At 37.4% G+C, this 19233-nt stretch overlaps 1 protein-coding gene across 1 annotated transcript in view; it reads left to right on the top strand.

Annotated features, from left to right (window-relative positions):
- Positions 1–3929: 3929 nt before the first annotated feature.
- The window catches only part of LOC149251220 (pesticidal crystal cry8Ba protein), a 162130-nt gene continuing 146826 nt past the window's right edge, over positions 3930–19233 (top strand). Inside the window, exons 1-11 of the mRNA XM_089459306.1 lie at positions 3930–4610; positions 4831–5496; positions 5857–5949; positions 6278–6546; positions 6689–6775; positions 7163–7297; positions 7439–7557; positions 8157–8459; positions 8658–8745; positions 9015–9120; positions 9231–9344. Coding sequence (XP_089315432.1) covers positions 4560–4610; positions 4831–5496; positions 5857–5949; positions 6278–6546; positions 6689–6775; positions 7163–7297; positions 7439–7557; positions 8157–8459; positions 8658–8745; positions 9015–9120; positions 9231–9344 — 2031 coding nt within the window. The 5' untranslated portion in view covers positions 3930–4559. The remainder of the gene's footprint in view (positions 4611–4830; positions 5497–5856; positions 5950–6277; positions 6547–6688; positions 6776–7162; positions 7298–7438; positions 7558–8156; positions 8460–8657; positions 8746–9014; positions 9121–9230; positions 9345–19233) is intronic.

Below are 19233 nucleotides of genomic sequence, written 5' to 3'. Positions count from 1 at the left end.
TCACCTCTTCATATAGCTTATGCACAACTGCTCTCGAATGTTTAGGAACCCTAAGTTCCTCCATTCTCTGCCAAAGTTTATCCCTAGGAACCAAGTCAAACGCTTTTATGAAATCAACAAATCAACAAAAGACTTCTTCCTTTTTCTCCCAAACTTTTTCAATGATGTGCCTTAAAGTTATGCAATGATCAATTGTGGAATGCTTAGGTCTAAAACCTGCTTGCCCTTTAGCACGCTTATCTCTTTCTTCTGCCCACTTGCTAATTTTGTTTTCTAGCATGCTTCCAAATAGCTTTGCAAACAAAGGGTTTATCATGATGGTCCTATAATTGGAGGGATTATTGACGTCACTGCTCTTGAAAAGAGGTATTTCCAGACTAGTTGTCCAATCTGTGGGAGCCCTTGTTGTATGATGTTGTTGAAGATTTTTGTAATGTGAGGTGCAAGAATCTTTGAGCCCCACTTTAGATATTCTGCTTGGAGTTCAGCTAAGTCTTTTGCTTTTCCAACACCCAACTTCTTGATACCCATCTCTACCTCTTGTACTGTGAAGAGTTTAGTATCTTTGTTGACCAAGGGGGGAGGGTCAACCTTGGGAACCTACTCATAGAGTTGTCTTGAATAGTCAAACCATTTAGAAGCTGTAACATTATTTCCAATTTGTATCTTTTTTGGTTGGAGCTCCTTCCAAAATAATTTGGGATTATTTTTCCTAAGGAAGATTAGTTCTTCCCTCCTTGAAACTATGAAATCAGCCTTTTTCTTACTTAATAATTGCTTGTAAGATTTGAGCTTTGTGTTATCCTTATTTGACTCTTTCCACATTCTCCTTGGCTTTTTGCATTCCTCGTCAAACCAAGCATTAATTAGAAAGCAATTTGTTACAGACTTCTCAATTTTTGTTCTTTTGCACTTTGCAAGTGCGCATTGAATTAAATGTGTTAATTCATGACTATGAAGGTTGTGAATTGTAATTTTCTCCTTCTCAAAGAGCCTCTATAGCATCATTTTGATCTTTTGCACTTTGCAAGTGCGCATTGAATTAAATGTGTTAATTCATGACTATGAAGGCTGTGAATTGTAATTTTCTCCTTCTCAAAGAGCTTCTCTAGCGTCATTGTGAAGGTATTACAATTTTTTGGGGTCAAAAGAATTCTGTCCTGTGGGAGATTTTGTTGGACATGCTGAATTTTTGACTCTAATTGTTTCTTTCCAATCCAAGAGAAACATAAATAAATTGGCTTGTGATTTGATTTCAAATCCCACAGCTGATCTCCAACCAAAACTTCTTCCATTTTCTCACACAAACCATGCGAGCAAATTACATAATCTACCACACTTGCTCCATTGTAAGTATTGCAAGTGAAATTACCGGACTTTGCCCATCTAGTCAAGCCATTACAAATGACTAAATCAAAGGCCGCACATAGAGTAAGCAATTGTTCACTAAAGAGATTGCAGCCCTTGTCCTCTAAAATTCTTTCCCATTGATGATTACTTTCTTCTGTAAGCCAAATAGGGTCACAATCATCTTTACAACAAAGAATGCTAGCTTGCTCACTTGCAGTTCTAGCATTGAAATCACCCACTATAAGGACTTCACCTAGTTGAGAATATGTTGCAATATCTGGTTTTAAAGCTGCAAATGGATCTTTGTGGTCAAGCCCTCTACCTTTGTAGATTTTTGAAACCTATGGCGCAAAATAGCACGCTGCAATTCTGATGTGATTTCCATTTCTGATATTTTAAACAAATGAATTGCTTATTTGAGTCTTCTTTTCTCACTGAATGAGACGACCTTCTTTCTCCCTTACTAAAACCATGATACCCCCGTGCCCTTTGCCATTCCCTGTTGCCTTGTTCCACACTGCCATCTTCCAGTATCCTTCAAACAAAGGTGTCTTGCACCCTTCATGCTCATGTGTTTCTATGAGGCAAATTATGTCTCTATTTTTCGCAATAGGCCCTAACCCAGGTCCTCGTCTCCATGGGTAACCTCTGCAGTTCCAACAAACTAATCTTAAGGAAACCTGGGTATGACTTGATTGCTATTTATTTTGACATGTAAGACTCATATGAGTCTTTGTCCCTGTTTTCCCATAGTGACCTTGCTCTTTGATTTCCTGTTGAAGAGTTTGTTGCCTCTTCTTTATTACCATCTTGTTGCTCTGTTTTGGAAGGAGGTCCAAATTGCGCTATCACAGCTTTGCCTTTATAAATCCATGCTCTCTTTCCTTCATCTCTTGCTGCCCTAACCTTTAAAATTTCCTCCCTTCTTTCCTCCTGTTGTTTTACAATTAAATCTTCTTCTAGGAAAAAACGAGAACCCCTCAAGAGATGTTTCTTGCGAAGAATAATATATTTATCACGCAAGCTAGGCATAATGACTTTTATGGGCCTGGCTCTCTCCCCGTTAAACTTACCCACCCTCCTTGCTTGACATATTTGTCCTTGCCACAACAACTTGTCTTTCAAGAAGTCTCTTGTAAGGTCAAGAGTACCTTTGTAAACTTAACCTATGACCTTTACACCACAAACTACCTTAATAGATTACACGAACATTTTGAATTTTTATACTTAAAAAAAATATAAAAATAATTTTTATATTACAATTTGAGTGGGCAGTGAAATCACTACGCGAAATAATTTATTTAAAAAATTTAATGATAACTTATTTGTGAATTTTTATCTTCGAAAAGATTAATAATTTAATTTTGATATAACCCTTTTATCTATTTTATTTAAAATGTATATATATATATATATATATGTTATAAAATTTTTAATTCATTTTCTCAATTTTGATATTGAAAGTATTGTTAATTTTTCTATATTTGAGGGGATTAGGAACTTGATAGTATATTCACTTTTCTTTATATTAAATCTTTGGTCTTTTTACCAAAATAATGACCAAGCACGTGTGAAGAGGGAGAATAAAGCACATGCCATCGATTAGAATTTTCAAACATTTCAAACTTTGTGTATCTTTGCACAACGTTGCAGAGCATGAGAGTAATAAAATAAATACATAATGTATGTACCATTTGAATTCATTTTGGAATATGAAGGTGCAGTTTTTCTGATTCTAAAATATTAGAGGCAGAGAGAGCATGTAAGAGAAAGGTAGATGGATAATATGGAGTATCATCCAGTCCAGTGGCAAAGAAGTGGGGAGGTCCATATTGAGTGAAGCATCGATGATAAAGAAAATAATAATAAAGAAGAGGAGGAGTGTTGTTTTTGCATTTATAGAGCCATAACTTTGCAGCAGATGTGACCGCCAAAAGTGGAGTCAACAGCGCCGGTTCAATTGGCTCCATTATTAGCAGAGACCCGCCGCGGTAATTGGATGAATTAGTAGGGAAATTATATTGACCGCGATCCGATCCCAATTTGTGTGAACGTTAAGGCGGGTCCCACACTTTAAATGGACTCAAAAAGGAGACAATGTTGATGCCCTTTTACGCGTGGGCCCCAGGGAAAAGCCTACGACCCGTCGGATGGTAACGATGAGCCCACCGTCCTTTCCAAATGCAGGAGCCCCCCCCCGCTACTCTCATGTCGAAGTAAAGGAAGTATGACGTGGAATATAGACTCCGGGCGTGGCAATATAGGAGGTCTTGTTTCTTGGTGAATTAACGTACGGATGATATATATATATATATTATTTAAGAGACCATATCATTACGCCCTTTTAAACAGGTGAATATTATATACTTTGGTTTTTCAAATTACATTACGCCATTTTAAACAGGTGAATATTATATATTTTATTTTTTCAAATTACGCCATTTTAAATGGTTGAATATTATATATTTTGTCTTTTCAAATTAAGCCATTTTAAACGGGTGAATATTATATATTTTGTTTTTTCAAATTAAGCCATTTTAAACGGGTGAATATTATATATTTTGTTTTCTCAACTTAGCCATTTTTAAATCGGTGTGCCTCGAGTCTCAGGAGGAAAAAAAACAAAAACAAGGCCGACTGTAAAAGTCCAAGAAAGCAGGAAAAAAAACAAAAAACAAGGCCGACTGTAAAAGACCAAGAAACCAGACGAATAATTTGATTGCGAATTTCTGGTTCAGTATCGCAGGGAGAAGCTGGCACAGAAGCGGAAAAATGCAGGTACTGGGTTTTTCAAGCGGAAATAAGGCAGCTCTGTAGGGTTTTCCAGAGCTCGAAACCGTTATTGTTGCTTTTTTTTCCGAGCTCAAAACCGTTATTATTGCTTTTTTCCGAGCTCAAAACCGTTGGACGTTTTGGGAAAATGATCCAGCTTTAGAACCGATGCGGATTATCTCTTAAACGCTTCATGCATTTTAATCACCGTTAAAAAAATAATAACGGCGGATATTTTTGACTTAGTTCACACAGAAAAATTGAGACAGTTCGGGGGCATTTAGGAGTGGAGTTGTTGAAGGGTTTCGAAACAGGTTTTGTGAGGGAAGACAAGGTTTCTTTACAGATAGCGGGCCTTCTTTACGGTTTCAATGCGTTTGTTCCAAGCCGGGGCGCATTAAATCAGAGAAGCCCAAGGAGAAGCGTGGCCGGCGAGAATGATGTTCACAGAAGGCCTTGATTCAACCGCTGTTAACTGGGTACGAGAGGTAAGTTCGATTCATTTCCTTTTTAAACACTTTGTGCTAATCCGTGAAGAACGTGAAAAAAGAGGAAATATATAAATATTTTCCATGCAGTTCTCTTAATTGAATTATTTTCCTTGGTAGATATTTATAAGTCAATTTAGATTTATAAACAATCCCGTAAATCGGAATCATGGAACGCTGTTTGTTCCGGAGTGTCAATTAAGATTTAACTTTATTGCAGGGTACTGAGGTTAAGCGTGCCCGGCCTCAGACTCGGAATCCGAACATAGATCCTGTTTACAATGGCCGAAGCAGAAGCAAAAGCTTTGGCCTCCCTCCGCCACAGCTGCTGAGTGTTCATCTGCGATCTGGTCTGATGCCATCCTCTCGTCCAGCACATGATGACGTTGAAGACAGTGTGGGCGTTGCGTCGGAATATGAAGAATCGTCAGTCTCTGGTGACGAACATGACTCCGGAAGATATTCTGGTGACTCTTCTCCACAAGATGATCCGCTTCTGCAACAGTACAGAGAGTTTGAAAATAGATATAATGGGAACGGCATGGCGCGCAGGTCTATGCCCCCTGTGCGGCGGAGGGAAACCTACACACGTGATTATTTATATCCATATAACCGCACACAGTTGCATTCTAGGATGCAGCAATTTCCTGGTGGCCTACCAGAAAGCCGGCATTCTCAGCATCAACAGGAGTCGGGAACAAAGGATGTAAAGCACTCGTATAGCAGACATCAGGATGAAGATGTTGGAGATGAATATTCGGATACCGCAGAAAGTTTTGAAGAGGCAGACGGTCGTCATGCTAGAAATGGCAATAGAGATTATGGAGTGGAGCATTCATATTCTGGGGGTCCCAATTTTGAAGAAATTGTGGAAAATGATGAAGAGGTTTGCAAATACAATGTCAATATGATACAACTTTTTGGTTATTGTATTCTATGTTTACTATACAAAATATCTGCAAACTAGTATAGACAATTTTTAAGAAGAGATTTTCTGCTGTTTCTTTTATCAATTCAGCTGTCTAGATACTGGAATACATGTTCTCTTATAGCAAGAAATTTAGCAATGCACCAAATTTTGATGACATTGTGAGCCCTAACTGTTCTGAGAGCAAAGTTATATCAGGAAATTTATCATGGTAATCTGGCATTTACTGATAAGAAATTATACCGTTGAAGGCTCAAAAAACTTATTTGCCTTAGTATGCTATAAACAACCATTATTTTGGTTTAATATATTTTGCAGGATCCAGCAATAAATGCCTTTAAAACTGGTCTTAAAGGGGTCCAGCAAAAGCCATCTGAGTTTGTTCTACACAGTCAGCCAATTCCAATGCCAGTGAGTATACAGTTTCTTGAACTGACATTTTGATATTCTTCGTATGAGAAAGGAACTCTATGTTAGGCTACAGGGTGCTGCAGCCAAGTTTGCTTTAATTAAGTTGCTGATACAAGCTTTCTGCTCATCTTTCTACTGTAACCTGCATCAGTTTGGAATATTTCATAAAACAATAACTCTGAAAGATCATTTTTTCTCGAATCAGATTGCTGGCTTATCAAGAAGTTGAGAAGAGATTTTCTCAGATTAGTGTGCTAAAGATATTTCATAAAATATGAGACCCATCCCACCAAGTAAGCGAAATGACAAGTAGTACTGTCTTTTGTAGCAACAGGGTCCTCGCAAGAGTGGTGCTTGGCTTAAAACTGCGTCGGACATGGAAATGCCCAGTGCACCGCCAATGGCTGGTTCAGAAACTGAATCTATTGGAACTGTCCCTCAGAATTATCGTGTCTTTTTTTCTGGATCTTCTGCCAAGCCTGAGGTTATTAAAGCAGAACTTAACTCTGGCAGGCCACAAGAATCCTCATACACAGCTTTCAATCAAGGGCCGGATAGACACTTCAGTGTACAAGGACAAACTGATCAATGTTCAAAGTACATCCTCAGATTCATAAATCTATGGTCTTGCTGTAAATTAGGAAAATGTGGTCTGATAAATGAGTACACTTGTTTATAGTCATACATGAGTTCAAACTTCAAACTGTTATAAGAAAAGTCTCTGATTTTGCTTTTACAGGCCTGCTTCTGTGAATGTTAGAGAGGCAGCAGGTTCTTGTCGGCAATCAACAGCTTCAGCAAGCCAGCCACCCACTTTTCACCTCAGGTTTGACTGTTTCTTCCTACCTAAGGTCTTGTGTGTGTTGATATATAAAAAGAAACAATCAGGATGCCTTAAGATTTATTTTTCATGTTAATGTGGATCAGTAATTCATTACCAGATAGAATGTACTTCTCATCTGCTCTGGATCTTGACCTGAATGTGCTTGCAATTCATTGAGTGTAGTGGGCAAGCCCTTATTGTCTATGGGGGATGTGTGCACCTTTGTTTCTGGGCATGAGCCAGTTGTCATGATTGTAGCTGGTCTGTGCCCAGGATGTCTTAAGATTTGTTTTTCATGTTAATGTGGATCAATAATTATTTATCAGATAGATTTTATTTCTCATCTGCTATGCATTTTGACAATAATGCGCTTGCAATTATTGAGTGTAGTGGGCAGGGAGCCTGGCAAGCCCTCATTGCCTATGAGGCCTGTGTGCGTCTTTGTCTCCGGGCATGGGCCAGTGGTCGCATGGAAGCTCCTGAATTCCTTCATAATGAGTGCATTGTTTTGCGTAATGCCTTTGGGTAGGTTATTAACAAAATTGTCTTTGTTGATTTCTTTTAATTGTCATGTAGTTCGGAAAATGCAAATTCTTTCACAATGAAGGTAATACTCTGCATATTATTAAGTAATTGTGTAAATTGAAATGTCTGCAACTTGTATAGACTACAGCAAATACTGTTGCAACCAGAGGAAGAACTGTTGAGAAATGATTCTGCAGATGCTGCCCTGGAAGGAACTGCTCCTAAGCCAAAGAAAACTATTGGAAAAATTAAGGTTCAAGGTATAGTAGCATCTGATTCTTTTCATGGTTATTTTGTATTGACTTGATATGGATGCATCAATAATAAGTACAGTTGATTTGTTTTTTTATTCCTTATTTTCTAAAGCAGTTGTCTATAATGCGACTTTTTGGAAGCCTTTCCGGTGGGTTTTTCCGGTCAAAGTCCGGCAGCAATTGATTGGAATCGCAAGTTTGATAGCTAGTTTCTGCACAATCAAAGCGTCCCATGGGTTTTCCAGGGTGCTGAATCCAAATATGCAGTTAAAAAACCATTTTAACTGCAACAAATCAAGATTTAACCTCAATTTCTTTCGCCGGATTCCGTCACCGGAATCTCCAAAAAGTCGCATTATAGACAACTCCTTTTCTAAATGGCACATATCTCGTTCTTCTTGAAAGGTAGTGAAAAAGAAACAAATAGATGTAGAGAATAGAGATCTATTGTGCTGTTATAATTTCCATCAAAATTTTTCCATTAGGTAGGTTTGGGAGTCTATGGTTGTTTGATTGCACTTGAAATAAAGCAAGTGAATGTAAAACACCTCATGATTCAGAAAGACAGTTTAAACTGAGCTTTCAATACATTGTTTTTGATGCAGTGCGTAAAGTCAAGATCATGCCAGATATGCCATCCAGATGCAGTTTTCAGTCTTGTAGGTCATCCTTTCTAAATATGGAGTCCCTACGCTCCCGATCTTCAAATTTACAGTCCACAGTTTTGGCTGGATGGGAAGCAGTGAGAAAAATTCGTGTTAGACCCCATCCTCCTCTGCGTGCCACATATTCTCAGCGTGGTCTTGCTTATGTGCAAGCTAGTGCAGAATACATACGAGAGGTGTCTACCCTTATAAAAGCAGGGGCGACATCACTTCGCAACAGCACATCAAATGAAATGACACAAGGTGTGACTTATCTTCTATAACTTTGTAGAGGTTTTAGACCATCTTTGTCCATGTCTGGCTATTAAGAAAAAATATTCAGTCACATAGCACAATTTTAACCTCTCTGTTACAGGGATGTCTGATTCAAGTGAAGAAGGCTTATGAATAGGATAAGTCATTGACAATTCTGACATATTTTTCCTATATGTTTTCATACAGAGACCTATTGTTGTTTGCTGAAACTAAAGAGTTCTGTTGAAGAAGAAGCTTTTCGAGTGCAACCTGGATCTGGTGAAGCACATGTCTTGTATGTACCTTCAAGCTAGGATTTGTGTGTCTATTGAGAAAAGTGCTTATGTTTTATGACTGTCATTTGTCTACAAGTTTCCTTTGCATGCCAGTTTCTTTCTAATAGAATGCTGCTGTTTCCTTTGTTTTTAAATTTTCAAGTCTAAAGCTCTTCTTTGATGCTTATTTTCTCCATTTGCAATTCCTGTTTTCACCAACAAAATTTCATTGTTCTCAATATGTTACCCTGAAACTGCCTGCATTATATTTGTTGTATTATGAATTCAGTCTCCCAGAAAGTCTAGGCGATGATCTCATTGTGGAAGTTAATGATTCCAAGGGTAATGTTCAAGGACGTGTTATAATTCAACTGGCTTCTATAAGTGATGATCAGGTAAAAAGTACTATCTGTTTATGCTTTTTATTCTGAAAGATTGAATTTCACTACTAGTAAGGATACAACTACTTTTATACTAAGAGAGTTTGTTTATCTGGATTCTCCAGACAGATAAAACACGCTGGTGGTCTATTTATAGGGAACCTGAACATGAGAGTGTGGGGAAAGTGCAGCTGTTTGTAAGCTGTATAACAAGTACTGATGAAATGGGTACAATGAAGGTATGCCTTTACTCTGCTTTGATTTATGGCTACATCCTCGTATGACAAGTACTGATGAAATGGGTACAATGAAGGTATACCTTTACTCTTCTTTTATTTATGGCTACATCCTCAAGAAATTGTGGACACGAACAGTGAAAACTTAGGTGAATTTTTAAATATAATACAGCTGATAAAAGTTAAGGCCCACCTTGAATGCTTTGTCCATGGCCCACACATTATCTTATGGTATTCTATTATTTGATAAATAAGAAAAACAATTAAAATGACCTCTTTCTTGCCACCTGTTATCTCTAAGATCAATTAATTTATGGAATGGATCTTAAATGAATTTCTATTTATTATATGCCTTCTGTCTTTTGACTTTAAAATATTATTTTGATGGTGTTTATTATATCCTAGGCATTTATTGCTGATCATGTTACATGGACATTGGTGATGCTTTCTTTCTCAATTAATATTCACAATGATTATGCATAAAGCTAATTCTCCTTGTCCCACGACCCTGGGGGCAGCTCAATTGGTGATCAAAGTGATATGAAATCATGTAAACTAAGAGATCCAAGGTTTAATTCCCTGGAGTAACCCAGTATATGGAGAGGATAGGTCGTAGGCCCCAAAGGTATAGTGGTAGCAGCTAGAATCGATCCCGTGTCATGCGAGTACGAGACTAACCCAGTTGCTGATTCCTCTGGTAAAAAAATAAAAGAAAAACAACAACAATAATGGCCATTCTCCTCACACATAAGCTGTTCTTAATATTGCTAAAGCATGAACTTTTATAGTGGACAGATGGCTTGGCATATATTACACAATGTTGCACATACACCACATTCGCTATATAGCAATTAGTCCTACAGACAGTAACATAGGAACCTAGTTTGCCTACACTAATTTGAGAACCTAATCTGCCTACTGCAATTCTTCTTATGGTAGGTAAAACACATTCATTGTATTTATTCTTATCACACCTAAAGGATGAGGAATGGCAAATGACTATAACCTCTCCCTTAGTGTTGAAAATATCGGTATCGGCAAAATATTGGTATCGGCGAAATATCAGCGAGGGTCTAGAAAACATCTTATTGGCAATATCGACGAAAATATTGGAAAAATATCGACAAATTTCGGCAAGCATAAAAAATGCATAATATATTCATTTTTTTTCTTCATATTTTTAAACATATAAAGCAATAACAACATGAAATAAACACATTGGCACATAAATATGAACAAAGCACTGATATATATGCTGTCAAATAGAAATGATACATCAAAGGTGATACCAAATCTTGCTGACCCCTGATAATTGTCCAATCAAGGACTGAAATATGGAGAACCAATACAAAATAACATCACTTATATAAAAGCATCTCATCATCATGAGTTATATGTAGCAAAACAAATAAAACTAGCAGCTATCTATCTGAAATCACTGCCTTCTCCCCCTTTTATGGGAAAACATGATGTGCTGTTTGCCAGGCCTGCCCCTAGTAGTAGAAGGCCCTGGCCATGCCTCTGCACCTAATGGAAAATAATGAGTGCTAGGTATGGAGCTGCGCTCTCCTATATCTATAGTAGATGGTGTTGATGCTGATGCTCCCACAATGTCCTCCTCCTCCTCCTCTTGCTGCTTCTCCTTTGAGTCCTCCTCTTGTTGCCCCTGTTCTAATGGATCATCTGGCTCTAACCATGAAGGTGACCTCCAAGATGGACTCCTCAAACTCCACCCTCCACGGAGACAATACATCAATGTTGTTTAAGGAAATGGCATTTGGATCCATTGGTGCTTCTATTTGCTTCACCCGAAGTCAGATATTGTAATGCACATACATTAAATCATTGAGGCGTGCAAACTCCAACCTGTAAGAGTGTCAAAAAAACTAATGAGTCTTGACTCTTGACACTTGAAGGTCATAAATTAAAAATTAAAAATTACAATAAGTGTAATTGCTCAGCTGAAGGCTGGAGCTCAAAGTTATACCTGTTGCGCTTTTTTGCGTGTATTTTCTCAAATACACTCCAATTACGCTCACACTCTGAAGAGCTACATGTTTGAATCAAAATTCTTATGGCCAATTTCTGCAAATTTGGTGCCCTTGCACCATAGATTTGCCACCAAATATCTACAACAAAATAAAGAAATAAAAAATTCAAAAACTTAAAACATAATGTAACTTTCAAATAAAAGTTACATAATTGAATTTTAACAAACTAGAATTATAAGTAAGGAAATTCTAAATTGAAAATTCTAATTTTTAATGAGTGATGACTTGTCACTTACGTGGCATGAAGAGGGTCCTTTCCCTAATAGCATCATCAAAGCCAAATAGGCCAACACAATCCCGATAAAACTGTATCTCGCAATTGATTTTGCTACGAAGCTCAGGTTCAGGTACCATCTTATGAATACAGGAATGGAGCTCTTCCATCACGTTGCCATCAAAATCAAAGCCGCATTTATATGAAAATGCATGGTTGAGGAAGAGTGCTATTGCATGAATGGGTTGATGAAGCATCCCTATCCACTAAGTATCTATCACATTCCATAACATCATATGCCTATCAAGGCTAGCAGAACCCTTGTCTGCATAATAAGAATGAATGGCCTCCTTGGCCCTATCCATGGCATCATACAAATAAGCCATTGCAGGCTTCTCCCCATCTACCAATCTCAGAACCTTTACTATAGGTTCATTAACTGAGCATGCTTCTTCTACTCCATCCCAAAACGTGACAGAGTACACCATTTTTGCAATGGCTCTCCCTTCCTGCCTCCTGCTGTATCTACAATTACGCTAGTCATCAGACACAAACATTTGCTTCAAGTCGAACTGACATTGAAGCAAAGACTGAAGAATAATAAAGTTTGTGGCAAAAACGTGTGATTGCAGGACGCCGCAACTCCTTGTTTCTAGTGAACCTCCTCATGAGGCTAAGAACAAAAGCATGGTTATAAATAAATATGGGGATGCTCCTAGCCATATCAACCACCTCCTGGATGAAGGAGAGTTTCCCCATATCCTCAAGTGGCAAATCGAGATGATGTGCTACACACGGAGTCTAGAACAATGTGCGATGCCTCTCCATAAACATCTTGCCAACGGACACATAATTAGCTGCATTGTTTGTTATGACTTGCACCACATTCTGCACACCAATCTTTTGAATGAACCCATCTAACAACTCACATATCGTTGTTGCATCTTTGATATGTTCTGATGCATCCGCTGATTTAATAAACATGGTACCTTTAGAACAATGTACTAGGAAATTTAGAAGGGTCCTACCCTTCCTATCTATCCAACCATCAGACATCATTGTGCATCCAAAGTCTTTCCATGTTTTTTTCAACTCCGCCAATCTAGAGTTTATGTCAAGCTTTTCAACTTGAAGAATTGGCCCCCGCAACTCCTCATATGTAGCACTTTTGTACACTGGGCCCACAACAACAAGAGCATCACATGGCTGCCAAAATGGATTGGTTTTGGTGATGCTGAGAGGTAAGTCGCTCCAGAAAAGACACCTCCCCATGACTCTAACTGCTTCTTGCTTCTCCTTTTTTTTAACAATTGATTTTATGCCAGGTTGTGCTCCATGTCCTGTTTGTGGAACAAAAAACCGATGACCTCGCACTAGCAGTAGCAGGTGATGCTGTGGAGCCCCTCCCACTACCCTCAGCATCAAAATCAGAAGAAGATATCCGGAAAGATCTACCTGCATGTTCAGCCTTGTTTCTTTCTGTCTTTTTCATCAATTGCCTCAAGAGCTTTTTGTATAAGCTCCAAACTAGAAACTGTAGAAATCCCAACATCATGTCCAGTGAGTCTAGCTAGATGGTATTTCAATCGCGTAACCCCTCTTGTCATCTTGGTCCCACACAATTTGCGTGATAGATATGCCTGATTTGTCCCACCATAAGGTTCCCCATACTCCCAAAATGGGTCCAAGGCTTTTGGCATATTTGAATTTTGTAGTGAGCTAACTCAAACCTAGAGCACCCAAAAAAAATTGGAATTAATAAGTAATAACCACTTCATTTTACAAAATAAGTTTTTTGCTACATTATTTGCAATGTGAATTCAATGAAAAATCATAAATGACAATAAGAGGGTGCATGTGAAAGTTAAAAAAAATAGAGTTTGCTGTCCAAATATGGAGAAAATCCTTGCATTTGCTCATGGGCATGAAAATCATAGCAAATGGAAAAAAAACGAGCAAAATGTTTGTGGGCAAATAGGCAAGCAAGAATAACCCTAAAATTATCAAAAAAATCATCAACATAGGGGTTTATTTGAAATACGTATTAATGGAAGAAATGAAGATTGTCTCACTGTTCAATCTTTGATCAACAAAATATTCGTTGTTTGTGGCAATAATGGCTATTCAACCCTCCAATCCTCCTTGGCAACAAGCACAATGCTCTCCCCTTCCTTCTCCACAATCAGAAAACAAAATGAGTGAAAAAAAACAAAATCGACCTTTTCTAGCCGCGACGACGAATTTTTTTTTTCTAAGCCCGGCGATATTTTGCATCGTAGTGAGATATTTTCCCGAGATATCGCCGATATTTCAGAAATATCACGATATTTTTGGGGAGACAAAATATCGCGATATTTCCTCGACGATATCTCGTCTCCCCGAAAATATCGCAATATTTCCAAATATCGGCGATATCTCAGCGATATTGTCATCACTGCTCTCCCTTATGGGAAAATGTCTGATTTAGGCAGTTGCTAGATCTGTACACCGAAAGCTTATATATTGGTTAACCAAGAAGATACTTGCCTTGATTAACCTCAAACTAAGTTGAACTGAAATAGATATGGAGACTGGGCTGGGAAGTTGGTGGAAATGTTTGCGACAAATTTTCAGAATTGCTGGATACAATTTGGAAGGGAAACTATATATATGGTTGCTACTTTCGCAGGTTCTTTTCCTAAGGAAGTCATCTGAGTATTTGCGCAACCAAGTATTCTATGTATTGTTTCCATAATTTCATTTTCAGTTCTATTCTAAACTGTGTAATAACTATTCTAGAGATTTTGTGCCCTTGTTGTTGAAGCCAATGGTTCAATATTTTGCATTTCATCATCTATTATAAGTTTATAACCTAGGCAAGATTTTTTACATTTGTTACCTGTTCTGTAGATTTTGCTTCCCTTTTTCTTTTAGTTTTTTTTTTTCGTCATGTATCTGCTTCATCTGAGCATGAGTTGTTGAAATTTGGTATCGGAGGACAGGTGGTTCCCTTAGGCTTTGATCTTTGGCCTAGGGAAAAGTGTCCAAAAGAATTTAATTTTTCTCCTAAAGTAACTTTATAATTTTTATAAAGTTAAATCTAATTTAAAAGTGACTTTAAGTGATAAAGTTACTAAGTTTAATTTTAAAGTGATTTTTATAAAGTCAATGAAAAATTAGAAAGGAAAAGTGACTTTGGAAATAAATGATTAAGTGGGTCTTTATTAAAGTGGGGTGAATTAAAAAATAAAAAGTGAGATTTAAATGAGCATTTAATCTCAGCCTTAGATCTCAATCTATTTCAGCCATTGGATTTAGGGATCACCCAAAAGTCACTTGGATCACCCAAAAGTCACTTGGGATTAGATTAAAGGAGGAAAAGGTCATTCATTCTTTCATGAGCAGATTGGGAGAAGGAGAGAAAGAGAGCAAGAGAGATTTATGAGCAGGGAGGAAAAGGAGACAGCGGATTGACACACATTCCAAGGCAGCAGTTGAGCAGATTTGTACAACTGATTCAGCACACAGTGAAAGACAGATTTTGGCACGATTTTGGAGGAGTGGTTTGCACAAAAATCGAGGAGCAGTTTGCTGGTTTTTCTGCATGCAAAACGAGGGCCATACAACAACATTTAATGCTGAAAGTGGGCACGAAAATCGAGGAGGCCGTACATCATTTATTGCTGTCCTGTTTGCTGTAATTTCTAGTTTGCTGTGAGGCATGGGAAAAGAGATAAGTTGTAAATTTGCTTGCTGATTTTTTGCTGAATATTTCTCACTGTAAAAAGGCAATTTTCAGAAATAAAGAAGAGCTCTCAAACTGGTTTTCCCCAAGAGTTGTAGGGGGTTTTTCCAGGGTCACATTGACCAAAAACCTTAGTGTTTAAATGTGTTTTAATCGCTGTTTATTACTGCTGATTTTTATTTCTGCAATTTCCAGCATTCAGTAAAATTTCCAGAATTTGTGTTTTCAGCAAATTTATTTTTTCCAGCGTGTTAAATGTATGGTTATGGGAAAGGGCATTTAACTATATGGGAGAAATAAGGAGAAACTGAAAACCGGGGTGGGAAATGAGAAATTTCTACACGAGTAATGTCTCTGATTTAAGCAGTTGCTAGATCTGTACATCAAAAGCTTATATATCGGTTAACCAAGAAGATACTCGGCTTGAATTGGCCTCAAACTAAGTTGAACTGAAATAGATATGGGGGCTGGGCTAGGAAGTTGGTGGAAAGAGATGTGACAAATTTTCAGAATTGCTGAATACAATTTGGTAGGGAAACTATATATGTGGCTGCTACCTTTGCAGGTTCTTTTCCTAAGAAAGTCATATGAGTCTTTTCCCAACCAAGCATTCTGTGTGTTGTTTCTAGAATTTCATTTTCAGATCTATTATCAACTGTGTAATAATTATTCTGGAGATTTTGTGCCCTTGTTGTTGAAGCCAATGGTACAACATTTTGCATTTCATCATCTATTATATGTTTATAGCCTTGGCATGGATTTTAGCAGTTATTACCTGGTCTGCAGCTTTTGCTTCCCTTTTTCTTTGCAGTTTTCTCTTCTACATGTATCTGCTTCATCTGAGCACAAGTGAGACCAGGGATATATTCAAACAGGTCTTCATCCTTTTCTGTTTGTTCTCTTGCTATTTTTCTGGCAGACTTTTTCTCTGTGTTGTTGCTTCATCTGTGCAATTGTTAATCCTAGAATCTTCTTCTTCTACACCATTGCTTACAATGTCTATACCTATTTTGCACTGGTTTTGGGGACAGGGGAACTGTGGGGATGGAGAGATGTGTCCCCTCAATGGCCAGAGCATACCCCTAATTTTTTTGTGGATGACAGGTTGGGGATGGCAATTCTATATATATATATATATATATATATTTCAATTTTAAAAAAGGTTGAGCGACATTCCATTATTGGCCACTAGACATGACCTTTACCTTTAGGAAACTTAATTGTAACTACTTTCAATTTGTAATAAAGTCAATGGACAATCTATCACAAAAAAACATCTTTGTAGCAATTTTTTTTCCTCATATTTCTTGTTAATGATGACTATGTTAAACATAGAAGGCATTCCCTCTTCAATGGGTTTTGCAAACTTATACAACTTTGTTGAAAACCACTATAAAATACTCTGGCTTTTGCACTGAGAGACCCTCTGCAGCCCAGTATAGGGGTAATGTGTAGATGTAATGTAAGAAAGTTTGTAAACATTTTTACATCTCGGTTTAATATGTTGAATTTATAATAAGTAAATTGGTAAACATTTACAAGTCGGTTAAAATTAGTATAGAGCCCAAGGGAAGTGTTGTAGTGTCCGTAATAAGTTAAAACTAATAAAAATAATAATATCCAAATTTGTTACATTGTGATTTTGTTTTTATTAATAAAATTACGAATAACTTTTTAGTTTAAAAAAAATCGTAATATACATAATACATTAAAATATATAAGTAGCAACAATAAGTTAAGATCCATTTTACCTTATAAAATAGAATAATGAATATGTAACCATATTTAAATTTATTAATAAGCACACAAACTTACAATATAACAATATGTTTAATCATGTATATTCATGTCCACTTTGCCATAGATATTATTGACTTGTAAATAGGCTTTGTTACAATACCATGGCTCATCAATACAACATGCCCAAAAACCATCTCTCATTTCACACTCAAAATATTTTATTTGAATTTAATTTATAACATTTTTTTATTAAATTTAAAAGAAAAAATATTATAATTACTTTTGAGATATATCTACACCTCTATCACATGAAAATATATAAGATATAAATAGTAGCTATAAATTAAGACCCATTTCACCATATAAATTAGTCATGTATATTCATGTCCACTTTGCCATAGATATTATTGACTTGTAAATAGGTTTTGTTACAATCATAGTTTTAAAACTCCGACTCCGTCTCCGACTCTTTCAAGGATCGACTCCGACTCCGACTCCGAAACGGTAATGACTCGGCCGGCTTGATTTCAATGACACGGTCGTTGTAAAAAATACATTAAATATCTATTTTTTTATAAAAAAACATAATTTTAAAGATTTTCATTCATGTTTCCAAACACACAGCATTATAATATAGATGGAAGACAACATATGATCAAAGTAGGCTCATGAACCAATCCATTATATCAAAATGGTACCCAATGGCAATACATAGTCAACTGTCATACATGATCAAAGACTCAAAACAAAAAACACATAACCAAGGAGCCTAGAAATGGCCTCTACAACAAAAGTAAACTGTGACCAGACTCGAGTACTAGTACTATAGCTACTGGCTAGTAGCTACTGCCAGAGGAGCCAAGATCATGTCGATCAATCTCTGGATCATCATCAGAGTCAGACAGGGGGCCCCATGGCTCCTCATCATCATCATCATCTCCAACTGCAGCTGTAGAAGTGGTACCTCTAGCAGGCTGTGTAACTGCAGTAGATGCAACCTGAGATAGAGTAGATATGCGGCTGCGCTTCTGTCGTGGTTGAGCAGAGGAAGCACCTACAACTGGAGTCCTTGCTGGCTGTGAGACTGAGGCTAGTGGATTGGGATCTGCATTCAACTGAACAACATGTTCAAGTTCAACCGATGTCTCGATATCTAAATCTAAATCAAGATCCTCATCAAGATCAAACTCTGCTGGACGACTCTCCACTACCCAATTTGATGTTGGATCAATGTCTTCCAACACAATGGGATCTGAATCAGGTCTTTTGTTCAGCGAATGGTTTCGTCTGAGCCGGAGGTTGTATTGGACATAAACTAGATCATTTAACCGTTTTTGATCCAAACGATTTCTCTTCTTTGTGTTACTTGGGAGCAAGAGTGAAAACGGGAGCGGGAGCGACATTTTTAGAAGCTCCTGGTTTGGGAGCGAATCCCAGAGGAGTTTGACAACCAATGTCACTAACATCAAGGTACATAGAGGGATTGGTGCTCTTGATTAAATACGAGTTCCATACCCTAATACATGACAAAATTCAATGGAAACATTGCAATCCTCCAATCTTGAAATCCTGAAAAACTGATAAGTCTGCTGGATTTTGAATGAAATCTAAAATTCTACTTTCTCCATATGAAATCCAATGAGGCCGAAACCACTCTCAAACATCCTGAGTCATTTCATGGTAATGTTAAAAATTTAAGTAAAAGGATGAAAATGAAGATCAAGGAGAATGTCACTTTTACTTTAAGAATTTAACATTACCATGAAATTTGAATAGCATATTAATAGTAGACAGCATTTGAGTGTGTTAAATAGGGTTTGGGAGGGGGAAATGGACCCCAAATAACATTTAGCTAATTCATAAAACACCTTGTAGTCTATGTTGCAGGAACGTGGTGTAGAGGTCCGTTTCCGTACGGAAACGGGTACGAAACGCGGAAACGCGTTTGGTACGGCCGTGAAACGCGTTTCCGGTCGTACTGCCACGTTTCCCGAAACGGAAATGTGGCCAGTACGGCCGGAAACGCGTTTCAGGGCCGTATGACCCACGTTTCCTCATTAACTTGTGTTTTTTTTATTTATTTATTTATTTTTTTAATTTACTTTTAGGGTATGTTAGTGACTTCTTGTTGCTTCTAGATGCGTGTCTAAAGTTATAAAAGTG

Source organism: Pinus tabuliformis, chromosome 7 (genome assembly GCF_031772625.1).
Source record: "Pinus tabuliformis cultivar Carrire ecotype Pingquan chromosome 7, CPIR1, whole genome shotgun sequence".
Lineage (NCBI taxonomy): Eukaryota > Viridiplantae > Streptophyta > Pinopsida > Pinales > Pinaceae > Pinus > Pinus tabuliformis.
Note: the sequence above shows the minus strand (reverse complement) of the source record. Positions and strands in the feature narration are given on the sequence as shown.